The sequence below is a fragment of the Megascapheus bottae genome, chromosome 6, assembly GCF_031878675.1.
Source record: "Megascapheus bottae isolate mThoBot1 chromosome 6, mThoBot2.hap1, whole genome shotgun sequence".
NCBI classification, from domain to species: domain Eukaryota; kingdom Metazoa; phylum Chordata; class Mammalia; order Rodentia; family Geomyidae; genus Megascapheus; species Megascapheus bottae.
The window spans coordinates 68,569,541-68,583,843 of NC_143514.1; the positions used below are offsets into that span (position 1 = coordinate 68,569,541).

The 14,303-nt window shown below is 42.3% G+C and overlaps 1 protein-coding gene across 2 annotated transcripts in view; it reads right to left on the reverse strand.

The window, feature by feature from the left end:
- Arid1a (AT-rich interaction domain 1A) overlaps window positions 1–14,303 on the reverse strand; it is a 104,352-nt gene that overhangs the window by 55,204 nt on the left and 34,845 nt on the right. For both annotated transcript variants that reach the window (XM_090335492.1, XM_090335491.1), the window contains exons 2-3: window positions 5,869–6,081; window positions 1,771–2,223 (exon numbers count right to left, since the gene is read on the reverse strand). In XM_090335492.1, coding sequence (XP_090191618.1) covers window positions 1,771–2,223; window positions 5,869–6,081 — 666 coding nt within the window. The remainder of the gene's footprint in view (window positions 1–1,770; window positions 2,224–5,868; window positions 6,082–14,303) is intronic.

The following is a 14,303-nucleotide window of genomic DNA, read 5'->3' on the forward strand; positions in this document are numbered from 1 at the left end:
CCCTGGCACTGGCCACCAAAAAAAAAAAAAAAAAAAAGTATAACGGAAGTTGGAAATATGGCTTAATCACAGAGTGCTTGCCTAGCATGGATGAAGCCCTGGGTTCCACTCCCCCATACCACCCATACAAAAAAATCTGGAAATGGAACTGTGGCTCAAGCATAGAGTGTTAGCCTTGAGCAAAAAAAAAAAAAAAAAAAAAAAAAATGCAAGAAGACCTGAGATTGATTCCTCAGCACCACATATATAGAAAAGCCAGAACTGATGCAATGGCTCAAGTAGTAGAGCTCTAGCCTTGAGGAAAGCCTAAGGACCCTGAGTTCAAGCCCCAAAAAAGCTTAAGGACAGTGTTCAGACTCTGAGTTCAAACCCTAGGACTGGCCATACTACAACAACAACAACAATAATGATACCAAGTGACAGTAGCTCACACCTGTAATCCTAGCTACTCAGGAGGCTGAGATCTGAGGCTCCTGCTTCAAAGCCAACCCGGGCAGGTAAGTCCATGTGATTCTTATCTCCAATAAACTACTCAGAAGAGGCTGGAAAAGGCACTGTGGCTCAAATGGTAGAGCACTAGGCCTTAAGCAAAAAGAAACGCAACCCTTTGGGGCCGGGAGTTTGGCCTAGTGGTTAAAGTGCTTGCCTAGCATGCATGAAGACCCGGGTTCGATTCCTCGGTACCACATACATAGAAAAAAGCCCGAAGTGGTGCTGAGGCTCAAGTGGTAGAGCTCTAGCCTTGAAAAAGTCCAAGGACAGTGCTCAAGCCCAGGACTGGCAAAAAAAAAAAAAAAAAAGAAACTCAACTCAGACCCTGAGTTTAGGCATCAGGTGAGGGGAAAAAAACAAAAAACATATTGCTGAGCACCAGTGGCTCACACCTGTAATTCTAGTTGCTCAAGAGGATGAAATCTGAGGAGGAAAGTCTGTGAGACTATTATCTCCAATTAATGACCAAAAAAGCTGGAAGAAAGAGCACTGTGGCTCATACCTGTAAGCCCAGCTACTTAGGAGGCTGAGATCTGAGGATCTCGGTTCAACAAACCAGCCGAGACACTAAAGAACATGGGACTCTTATTTCCAATTAATTGCTAGAAAAGGGGAAGTGGTGCTGTGGCTGAAGTGGTATGGTGATAGCCTTGAGCTGAAGAGCTCAGGGATAGCCCCATAACCCACAAAAAAAAAAAAAAAAAAAAAAGCTGGAAGCAGCGCTGTTACTCAAGTAACAGACTAATAGCTTTGAGCAAAAACAGCTCAGGGAAGCATCCAGGCTGGGGAGTTCAAGCCTTGTGTACACTCACACACACACAAAGGCACAATTTGCCACATATGATAATTTTAATGAAGGGCTCCAGAATATTTTTAACTAACAGGAGAACAGAATAGCAGCTGGAATTAAGTATACGATATCCTACCAAAATGACTAGTTGAGAAAAGACTAATGTCACTTGGGTACTCGAGTACTGACATTACTTTAAAGAGCTTCATGGACTCCTTCCTGGGCTGGCTTCCAACTACAAATCCTCAGATCTCAGCCACCTCAGTAGCTAGGACTATAGGTATGAGTCCCTGGTATTCAACTAAGATTATTCCCTCAATAGTTCAAACCAATCCAGTTAGCATGTCCACCCTCCACCACACACACAGTTTAATTGGTTTTTAAGTGAGCTCTGGAGAATGAAAGTGTATGGCAAAATTCTGGCAACACCAATTTACATGGTGTCTGTAGTTAGATATAGGTTAGAGAAAGAAGCAGAAGGATCTTACCTGTGGTGGAGGGAAGCGCTGTTGGGAATAGGCAGTTTGCTGGGACTGCTGAGACTGAGGCTGAGGATATGCAGCCTGCTGGGAGAGCGTTGAGGATGCTGGCTGCTGAGGTTGCTGCTGCTGGTAGGGAGACTGTGCCTGTGGCTGTGAGTAAGGGGGCTGGCTCTGGGGATGCTGCTGCGTTGTGGACTGCTGAGAAGGGTATGGAGTTGGGGATTGCTGATGTGAAGGCTGGGATGGCTGCTGGGAATATGGAGGTTGAGAAGACTGAAGCTGTGGTGGTTGAGACTGTGGCTGCTGCTGATATGAAGGTTGGGCATGAGGAGTCTGGGATGGTGGTTGTTGGGAATAAGGTGGCTGCTGCTGCTGGGGGTGGGGACTTTGCTGGTTGTAATATGGAGTCTGGCCCTGCTGACCATACCCGCTGGGGCCTTGCTGTCCATAAGGAGGAATCTGTAGAAAAGAATAAAGATTCTTTTAGATCTGTCTCTCCTAAATTAAGAAAGGTGATCTAACCTATTAGAAACTGGGTCTTTAGGATTTGTATAGAATGCAAGCAATCATGCACATTGACAATTGTGAATTTTAACTTGTATAATTTGTTTATTAAAGAGCTTCTGCAAGACAAACCTATTTAATTTGAGGTTGGTGTTCTGATGCCTAGAGATGGTAGCATGATTTTTAATACATTGACTGGTTTCTTTTTCTTTTCTTTTTTTGGGAGGATGGGGTGGGGTGGGTGGAGTCATGGGACTTAAACTTGGCCTGGGTGCTGTCCCTGAGCTCCTCAGCTCAAGGCTACCCGCCCTAGCCTCAAGCCAAGTCCCCTAAGCCCTGCTTCCCCATTTTCTAGAGGCTAATTGGAGATAAGAGTCTCCTTTTATGCTAGGGCTGGCTTTGAACCTTGATCCTCAGATCTCACCCTCCTGAGTAGCTAGGATTACAGGCATGAGCCACCGGCTGGTGTTTTTTTTTTTTAATTCTTTATTCTTTTATCATTCCATCAAGATTTTTCTAGCATGTTTCTAGGAGTTTGAAATGAAATAAATGTCTCATGGGGAAAAAAATAGAGAAAAGCAAGCAGGCAGACAGGCCAACCCTCACGTTAAGAAAGTCCAGTGTTCTGGGCTCCGAGTTTGGCCTAGTGGTAGAGTGCTAACCTAGCAGGCATGAAGATAAAAGTCCTGAGATAAAGCCCAGGACTGGCAAAAAGAAAAAAAAAAAAGCTATTCAAAATTGGTTAACTAGTTGGTTTACAAGTGAACTATAGTCATTCATTAAAAATTATTTAGTATTTGAGCGACTGACATGAATTCAAGAATGCCAGTTTTGCCAACGAGCTTAATCTTTTTTATCATGGCTTTTTTTTTGAAGGGGGGCAGTCCTGGAGTTTGAACTCAGGGCTTGAGCACTGTCCTTGGGCTTTCTCAAGGCTTGGACTCTATCACCTGAGTCACAGCACCACTTCTGGCTATGTATGTGGTACCAAGGAACTGAACCCAGGTCTTTGTGCATGCTATGCAATCACTCTTACCACTAGCCAAACTCCTGTCCCATGGCTTTTTTTTTTTTTTTTTAAAGGGTTAAGAATTTGTATCGAAACCACAATGGTCAATACCAGCCTGGCTTAGCTAACAGAAAACCTTGAATTTTAGTAATCCAGATAAGGTACAAATCACTAAGTTAATTTGATTTCTTCTTTAATTGAATCTTCACCTGTAATCCTAGCTACTCAGAATGCTGAGATCTGAGGATCGAGGTTCAAAGTCCATGAGACTCCAATTAACCACTAAAAAATCAGGAAGTGGAGCTGTGGCTCAAGGAGTAGGGCCTTGAGCTGAAGAGCTCAGGAACAATGCCAGGTCCAAGGGTGGGACAGTAGCCTTGACCTGAAGAGCTCAGAGGCCCAGAGTTCAAGCCCCAGGAGCAACAAAATAAGTAAATAAATTATAAATAACATAGATTAAAAAATTTAAGATCCTGTCGGCTAATGTATACTATCTCAAGCAATGAGGATTTATCTGATAAGGAGTACCCCTCCTGAGGTTCCCTGGAAAAAAAGAAGGAAACTAGGAGAAGAGAATAGAAAGGAGAAAGGGAGAACAGAAAAGAAAGGAGGTTAAAAAATCTACTCTATATCACTGTATCAGGGACACAGTTTGCTTTAAGGTCTTAAAAGTATTGTTTTTATACTTTATGCCCTCATCATTTTCAATTAATAGAAAAATGACACTTGGAAGACAATGGTTGCAGCCAGGAGTTTGGCCTAGTGGTAGAGTGCTTGCCTAGTCTATTAGGGAATTTCCGCCTCTCCACCAAAAGGTTAATTTCATTGACCTGAAGATTGGGGTTTGATTCCTCAGTACTACATCCATAGAAAAAAGCCAGAAGGGATGTTCTTGCTCAAGTGGTAGAGCTCTAGCCTTGAGAAAATCCCAAGAACAGTGCTGAGGCCCTGAGCCCAAGCCCAGGACTGGCAAACAAACAAAAAAAAGACAATGGAGATTATCGGATGTGAGTATGACTAAACTGGCAGGGTTCTACTCCTGTGCAAAAAAAACCCAAAAACAAAAACAAAAAAACCAACCAAACAAACAAAAAACCCAGGTGTCAGTGACTCACGCATAATCTTAGTTTCTCAAGAGGCTGAGATCTGAGAATCACCGTTCAAAGCCAGCCTAAAGCAGGAAAGTGAGATCTTATTTCTACTAAACTACCAACCCCCCCCCCCAGAAATGGAACTGTGGTTTAAGTGGTAGAGCACTAACCTTGAGCAAAAGCAGCTCAGGGACAGGGTAAGTTCAATAGTTCAAGCCCAGGAGTAGTGCGCGCGCGCGCGCACACACACACACACACACACACACACACACACACACACACACACACACACACACACACACACACACACACGATGAGCAAAAACATGTCTGGAGTTCAAGGCCCAATACTGACAGCTGTATACACATACATATATTTTAACCAGTATGGTTATGCATGCCTATAATCCTAGCACTTGAGAGGTTGAGGAAGGAGGCTATTCCTTTTTTTTGTGAAGCTACTCAACTTAAGGAAGGGAGGGAGGGAGGGAAATCCGAAAGCTAACTAAAAAAATGAAGCAAGAGCATGAGGCTCTGAATTCAAGACGTAGTATCAGCACAAAAAGAAAAGACAATGGTATGGAGTTAGGAGTGCACTTCAGTGTCAAACACTGCCTAAGCCGGCATGGTGGCTCTCACCTGTAATCCTAGCTACTCAGGAGTCTGAGATCTGAGGATCAAGGTTCAAAGCCAGCTGCAGGCACAAAAGGACCTGAGACTCTTTATCTCCAATTAACCTCGAGAAAATGGGAAGAGGGGCTTGGCTTGAGGGTAGGGCAGGTGGCCTTGAGCTGAAAAGCTCAGGAACAATGCCCAAGTTCAAGACCCATGACCCACAAAAAACAAACAAAAAGCAAACAAACAAAACACTGCCTAGCATATTGAAAGCTGTGGGTTTTATTCCCATGTTCCCATCCCTGCCATCACACACACACACACACACACACACACACACACACACACACACACACACACAGAGGTAATGTAGTACAAATGGCCAAACAGAGATGAGAAGATACTTTAACATTTATAACAAATTGATAGCTTCTCTAATGTTCAATATTACCCTTTTTGTTCAAGTCTCTCTTAAACAATTTTGGACCCTGATAATATCTATTGAAGGACCTAAAAACATGAAGAACCTCTTCCATCCACAAGGCAGCTGGTATGATTTTTTCCATTGTAGCAGCAGTGATAGATACTGAGCTAATGTCTTACTTGTCTCATATCCTTCAGAGACCACCAGTCAGGTGGATATAGGTAGGCCAACCAGGTCAAAAGATGGGCTAGGGTATATAGCTTGGCAGTAACTGGATTCACTCCTAAGGATAAGTTACACAAAGACAGACACACAGAACATGCAGCACACAATCTTGGTAAGTACTACATTTTAACTACTTGAGCTACCTGGCCTGTGCTCACACCAAGATAAGGAAACATTTTATACCTGAGACCAGACCCCGAATACCAATAAGGGTCATAGTAATTAGTTGCCATCTACCTGCTGTGCATAAGAGAGGCCTCCCATGGCACTCTGCGTCCGACCTTGCATGGTTATTGGGTACCGCTGTGGTGTTTGGGACCCATATGGCTGCCCTGGGTACCCATGTCCTTGCTGTGGTCCTGACAGAGGTCCCTGTTGTTGTGAGTATGGGTTAGTCCCGCCATATGGCTGAGGTCTCATCTTGCCCATCTGATCCATTGGACTGGATGGCTACAAAATAAAGAGCATTTCATTAACCTCACGCTTTGATAGCCTCTGGCTAACATGAACATACAACCCAAGCTTCTATGCAACATAGGAAACAGTTAATATGAAAAAACAACAGACCCAATAACCTTTACGTAAATTATTTAACCCTCCTAAGGATCTTGCTTTTGTCATATGTAAAAGGAAAATACCACCTGTTTGTATAAGTTCTTGTAAAAGTCACTTTGTAAATATGGTATTACTAAAGATTCAAGGGAAAAGTCGGGTGTAGAGAAATTAGTAAATATACTCTTTGGGGGGAAGGCAACAGGGTTGGGGGGGTGGGGGTGTGGCAGTCCTGGGGCTTGAACTCAAGGCCTGAGCACTGACCCTGAGCTTATTGTTACTCAAGAGTACCACTGTACCACTTGAGTCAGCACCACTTCCGGCTTTTTGTGTTTATGTGCTACTGATGAATTGAACCCAGGGCTTCATGTATGCTAGGCTACCACTCTACCACCTTCCCAGCCCCATTCACACGCTTTATCTTATAGAAATCAGGCATAGATCTTTCCAGTATACATTACTATAACCTTGTTGAACAATGTCAAACCAGTGCTTCAATATTACGGTTTAGTGTGGATTTGTAGCTTTTTTGCACTACGGCACAAACTGCTGAATGTATGTTTTCTCCAATGAGCAAGATGGCCAAGTAATAGTAACTGAGGGAAAAGTAAATTAATTTTAGAGCTTTGTACGTCTCAAGTGAAAAGGTGGTTTCTTTTAATACTTAAGAACTTGAGCTGAGTGTTGGTGGCTCATGCCTGTAATCCTGGTTATTCACGAGGCTGAAATCCTATGATTGTGGTCCGAAGCCAGCCCAGGCAAAAAAAGTCTCTGTGAGACTCTTATCTCCAACTAACAAGTCAAAAACAAGAAGTTGTGCTATGGCTAAAGTACAGAGACCAGGCCCTGAGTTCAAGCCCTATAAATAACCAAAAATTAAAAAAAAAAAGAAGAAGACTTTTGAGTATATAAAAAAAGACCAAATCTTCTCCTTCTCCTCTTCTTTTTTTTTGGTGGGGGGGGGGAGGGAGGAGTTCCATGGTGGAACCTGAACTCTGGGCCTGGGCATTGTCCTGAGCTCTTCAGCTCAGTTTGCCTGGCCCTGCAAACTTTTGTTTCTTTAAATCATAGGTTACAGAAAAGCAATCAAGAAGAGGGTTAGTCTGAGGAAATATATAACATACACAGGTCTGAAATATGTTTAACCTCCTTGGTTCAATAAATACGTATTTTTTTAAATAACAGGAGAAGGGCCAGGAGTTTGGTCTAGTGCTTGCCTAGCATGCACGAAGACCCAGGTTTGATTTCTCCATACCACATGCTTACACAGAAAAGCCAGAAGTGGTGCTGTGGCTCAAGTAGTAAAGAGAGCCCAAGGATAGTGCCCAAGCCCCAGGACTAGCAAAAAGAAAAAAGAAAAAATATGACAGGAAAGTACAAGAGGCTCTCCTGGGAAGAGAAATTGCAGGAAGGTTAAGGAAGAGAGTAACAATAAAGATGAATATATTCAAAGCAGTTCGGTGGGCAAGTGTGTGTGTACATGAAATATTTCAAAAAGGACAGTGACAGAAGCAGTGAGGCTGAGAGGCTGATCAGGATATATTATACATACATATGGAATGTTATAATGACATTTTCCTTCTAAAACCTTATGTTGAAAAGATAGTATCTAACCAAGCACTGGTGGCTCACACCTGTAATCCTAACTACTCAGGAGGCTGAGATCTGAGGATTGCAGTTCAAAGACAACCCAGGCACTAACATCCAGCAAACTCATTTCCAATTAACCACCAGAGAACAGGAAGTGGTGCTATACTCAAGTGGTACAGCACTAGTCTTGAGCTGAAGAGCTCTGGAGTGCCCAGGCTCAGAGTTCAAGCCCTACCACCAACAAAAAGAGAGAAGAGGAAGAGGGGAAGGAAAGATAGCACCAACACAGATTTCCATTCATGGGTATTTTTCTACAACTATGAGTTTCCTTCTAGTTTTTTTTTTTTTCTTTCAAATTGTAAATGCAGGGGCTGGAGTTTGGCCTAGTGGTAGAGTGCTTGCCTAGCATGCACGAAGACCCAGGTTCGATTCCTCGGTACCACATACCTAGAAAAAAAGCCAGAAATGGTGCTGAGGCTCAAGTGGTAGAACTCTAGCCTTGAGAAAGTCCCAAGGACAGTGCTCAGGCCCTGAGTTCTGTCCCCGGGTTGTTGAGTCACAGCCCCATTTCTGGCTTCTTGCTGGTTAATGTCAGATAGAAGTCTCTTAAGGGAGACTTTCCTACCCAGACCAGCTTTGAACTGTGATCCTCAGATCTCAGCCTCCTGTTTAACTAGGAATTCAGGCATGAGCCACCTACAGCTGACATACCTGTCTTAAAAAGCTGGACCCACGTGGCTCATGCCCGTAAATCCTAGCTACTCAGGAGGCTGAAATATGAGGATTGCAGTGCAAAGCCAGTTCAGGCAGCAAAGTCTGTGAGACTTTATCGCCACTAAACTACAAAAAAAAATGGGGGGGGGGAGAGATATGGAGCTGTGGCTCAAGTGGTAGTGGGCTAGCTTTGAGCACCACCAAGCCCTGAGTTCAAGACCGACAAATAGCACACATGCTCATGAAAGAACACTGATAATAAAGGAAAGAAAATAGAGCTTTCATGAAGGGAAAATCAACAAGATGATAATCTATAAGGGCTGTTCTAAATATCAAGAACAAAAAAGTAGAAGCAGAGTTCTTTCAAGCTAATTTGAAATTTCAGCTAAAAAGTAATGATGGGAGTATTCCCCTCCCAGACTGTAGAGAATCACAATAAAGCTATGTCCCAAATTACTACTAAATGTTAAGTGTTATTAAAGGGCTGTTTCCAACAATCCTACCAATATCTATCTAAATCCTGCATCTATGTTAGGAAATCTAATAACATTCCCAATCATAATTTTGGAGTTTACTTGGATTCTTTTGGGACTATTTAGGAACTTCAAAATTAACAACAACAGACTAGTAAGTAATAAATATCATGTGTTCTTCTCCACTACAGCTGGCAATGGAACGAAAACACCACCATTCTCTTCTGTAAAGAGCCATACCATGCCACATATCCCACTGAGGTCCTCATCTCAGCTGTCATCTATGCTGTCCCCAAATGAAGGGACATTTGCTGGACAGATATCAACTTACTTTGAGTATTTGTCAATTCAGTTCTCCCACAACCTGAATGGTGGTAAGTACCATGGCTACCTTGGAGCTTCTAGAAAAGCAATGAGGCAGATTGAAAATTTTTGTGAAGCTTAAACACATGCTTAAGTCTCTCACTACAGATTCCAATTTAATGTGTCTGGAAGAATTTGGACAACTCTCTGGATCATCTTTTAAGATCTTTCATGTGCTATTAGCTAGAAGTCAGTGATACAGCACTTTATTGAGGCAAATTCAATAAAACTTTTCTGCAATATGTGACTATTAAATATTTACAATAAATATGAAGTATAACTAAGGAACTGATTTTTTTTTTTAATTTGCCCTGTGTGCATGCACACACGCACAGGCTCATCCTGAGGCTTGAACTCAGGGACTAGGCACTGCCCCTGAGCTTTATCACTCTAGGTGGTACTCTCCACTTGAACTACAGTCCCACTTGCTGGTCAACTGGAGATAAGAGGAGATAAGAATCTCTTGGACTTCCCTGCCCAGGCTGGCTTTGAATCTTAATCCTCAAATCTCAACCTTCTAAGTATCTGGGATTACAAGTATGAGCCACCAACACCTGGCCTCTCCCCCCCACCTCCAAAGCATGGTCTTACTATGTAGTCAAGCTGTCTGACCCTAAACTCCTGACACCCTTGTTTCAGCCTCCCAAGCACAGACCAATATAAACTGACAGACAAGACAGACAGAGATCAGACAGACAGACTGACTGTACTTGGGCTTAAGTTCAGAACTTTGTGCTCTTTGCTAGGCTTTTTCATTCAGAGCTGGTGCTTCTACCACTTGAGACATCTGAGATACACTACCATTCTGCTGGTTAATTGGAGAAAAGTCTCCTAGACTTTACTGATTAATCTGGCTTTGACCCTTGATCCTCAGATCCGAACCTTTTGAGTAATTTATAGATGTGAAATACCCACCCAGGTTTACTTTTGTAATTTAAATTTACAAAATAAACTAGGACTCTTTAACATGTAGCTAGTCATTATATTGCATAGTGTAGTTCTAGAGTAATATACGAATATTTTCCATCATTCTCAGCTCAATAACAGCACCAAATTTCCAGTTTATTCAATACTGAAACCAGTGCTATGAGTGTGGCCTAGTGCTGGAGTGCTTCCTTAGCATGCATGAAGCCCCGAGTTCGATTCCTTAGTACTATATACACAGAAAAGGCCAGAAGTGGCACTGTGGCTCAAGTGGTAGAGCACTAACCTTGAGAAAGCTCAAGGATAGTGCCCAGGCCCTAAATTCAAGCGCCAGGACACTAGCAATCGATCAATCAATCAATCTTGAAGCCAGACACTAGTGGCTTACACCTGTAATCCTAGCTGCTCAGAAGGCTAAGATGAGGACTGCAGTTCAAATAAGTAATATATTACCAGTAATACAAAGTGCTTCTACATTAACTCTATGTTATGGTACAGGTCTACACATTTTTAAGTTTTATCCCATAGTTTCCCCAATATTGTATACTCCCAATGAATGCAATTCATGTCCTATTCCTCTGCCCTCTTGTCCACATGGCTTGCTCAAGTAGCTTGCCTACCTCCAACCTCCATGCTGGGGATCAAACCCAGGGCTTTGCACATGGTAGGCAAGCCGTCTACCATCAAGTTAAGTCTCTATTCCCACAGTGGGTGGGGGAGAAACAGCCTCAATCTTTCTGCATGAATCCACTTCCCACATTTTTTTGTGTACTTTGATTTTCTCTCATTTCTAATATCCCTCTTACCGTCAGCAGGTCATAAGTTCTGATAATTAAACCTAACTATTCCAGCTGATTACACTTTTTTTTTTTTAATTTTGCTGGTACAAGTTTGAACTCAGCACCTCACCTCAAGTTTGTTAAGCTTGCTTGCTCAGCTGGTATTCTTCCATTTGAGCTATGCCTCCAGCCCAACTTTCTGAGAACAATTTTTTGGGATGAGTCAGTCCTGGGGCTTGAACTCAGGACCTGGGCACTGTTCCTTGGACTTTTTTTTTGTTCAAGGTTAGCATTCTGCCACTTGAGCCATAGTGCCACTTATGGCTTTTTCTGTGTATGTGGTACCAAGGAATAGAACCCAGGGCTTTGTGCATGCTGGGTAAGCACTCTACCACTAGACCAGACTCCCAGCCCATCTGAGGGCAATTTTTAGAGATGGGTGTTCACAAATTTTTGTGCTCAGGATGGGTTCAAAACACAATCCTTGGGACCAGGAGTGTGGGCCCAGTGGTAAGTGCCTAGTATGAATGAGGCCCTGGGTTGGTACAGTGCTACCCTTGTTGAAAGCTCAAGGACATGCTCAGGCCCTGATTCCAGGGCCCACATCTGGTTCTAAGAAGCCAGAGTTTAGGTGGTCTATCTTCACAGTTCCCTCAAATACCCACATGCTCAGTAGGACTCAGTAGCTGTTCAGTTGCAAAGGTGCCTACTACAAGAAATGGATAAAGAATAATGTAGTCATTGACACAATCTTGGAGATACAAATATAACTACGTAGACATAAAAATCTATGATGGGATACTCTATAGACATGTTATATAATATAGATTGATATGTATCTATAACATACAAATTATTGGCTTAACTTTAATTTTGTTTTTAAATCTATGTGCCAGTGATTGCATATAGAGATGCCATTCTTGAATACTTATTTGTTAAAAGTGACATTTGAAATGATGTAAAAAAAAAATCAATGTTAATAAAATCAGAAGAAGAGGAGGAAGACAATGAGGGAGGAGGAGGAGACAACGACGACGGTGGCAACCAGGCACTGGTGGTTCACATCTGTAATCCTAGCTACTCAGGAGGCTGAGATCTGAGGCTCATGGTTCAAAGCCAGCCAGGCACAAAAGTCTGTGAGACTCTTATTTCTAATTAATCACCAGAGAACCGGAAGTGGTGCTGTGGCTCCAGGGATAGGGCAGTAGTCTTGAGCTGAAGAGTTCAGGGACAGCACCCAGGCCCAGAGCCTCAGGACCAACCCTCACCCCCCTCACCCCCCAAAAAAGAAAAGGAAAAATAAGAAAAATCACTTTTCACACAATGGGCCAGAATGTAGCTTTAAGTATCTATAAAATGACTGCTGAAATCTGTCATCTCAAATTTAGGAAATTTTTCTTGAGGGGGCCAGTCCTGGGCTTGTGCTCAAGGACCTGAGCACTGTCTTGGGACTTTCTCAAGGCTAGCGCTCTACCACTTAAACCACAGCACCACTTCTAGTTTCTTTTCTATGTATGTGGTACCAAGGAATTGAACTAGGGCCTTCGTGCATGCTAGGCAAGCACTTTACCACTAGGCCAAACTCCCAGCCCTCAAATTTAGGAAATTTTTGCAGACCCTTATTTTGGGACAGTCAACAAAATTTTTTTTTTTCCTAAGACTGAAATTAAATTTCCTTTTTCTGGTCATCAGATTTTTTTTACTATTCTCACCAAGAGCTTATAATCAACAGACCACACAGCTTATTTGGTAAACAAAGATTTCTCTGATTTCACACCAGTTAATTATCTGCTCATATCAGAAGAGGAGGTAGGTATAAATCTAATTCATACTTCTGACATTTAAAACCATTGAGAAGCCAGGAACTTGTGGCTCATGCCTATAATCTCCGGATGTTAAGATCTGAGAACAGCAGTTCAAATTCAATCCAGGCAGGAAAGCCTGTGAAGATTATTCTCTCTGATAACTACCAAAAAAGCCAAACATAGAGCTATGTTTTAAGTAATAGAGCACTTAAGTAAAAAGGCTCAGGAAAAGGAGTCAGGCCGTGAGTTCAGACCCCATAACCAGCACTTAAAAAAACAAAAACAAACAAAAAAAAATCACATCACTGTGAAGGATTTGTGATTTACAGTTACAGAATGGCATGACCCCATTCAATCCCTTGTAATAAAGAACCTTAAATCTTCATTAATTGGTTTTATTGGAAAATTGCAATTTAAGAGCAGAAAAACCCCTACTACATGTAAAATAGAAGAGCGAGTATCAGCAGTCTGTAAGCACAAGGAAGAAGGTAGGAAATGGCTAGTAAGAGCCAGAGATTCTATGCGGAAAAACAGAGGAAATCCTTTCAATGGGAAACCATAGGAGTAGATTACTGTGATTACACTTCAAAAGCAAAGGGTCTGTGAAAAAGACACATAATTGAGAGGAAATGCTGCCCCTTGACCAAGGAAGTCAGTGGCCCCCTGCTATACTTTCTTGCATTCATAAAAAATAAAAATAAAAAAGTGGAAAAAAGCCAGAAGAAACTCTTCATCTCAATCTACCACTTATCTCCTTCCAGATCACTGACCGTGTTATAAACTGCCTGCCAAATGAAATGCATCAAAGATGCAGTTTAGGGCCATCAAAGGCACGGATGTTAGTACACTTGTCCTTCTAATATATTCAGAAATAGCTTGCAGACTAATCATTTGCACAGTTTCCTTGCTCTGAGAAAATAGAGCTACAAATCCCCCCAGACCATTTGGTTACTAGAATCCTTAACAACTTCTTACTGTACCAAATGAAGCCACAATGGCTCTTCAAGGTTGCTAAATGTAACAGATTGAATTTAAGGTGCTACTGGGATAAGTGTCAGATAACCAAAAGTAACTCATAGATAACTCACAGATTAAACAGTTACAAATTCTCAATTTGAGCATGAATTATTTACATAGAAGACAGGTCTAAGCACTCAAGGTCTAAGAACTTAAATACTACGGACTAAAATCCATCACATTATAAAATAGGCAGAAGGAAAGACTAATTCTGAAATGGAAATGCATGGAAATGCAACAGAATAAAACTCTCTTCCCTACCCAAAGATCTAGAAAGGAAGTGACCGGGGAACGGCCCAAAAGAACAGATTTAGCCACGCACCAGTGGCTCATGCCTGTAACCTAGCTATTCAGGAGGCTGAGGTCTGAGGTTCACCTTTTGAAGTCGACCCAGGCAGGCAGAAAAGTCTGAGACTCTTATCTGTAACTACTCAAAAACCGGAAGTGGGGCTGTA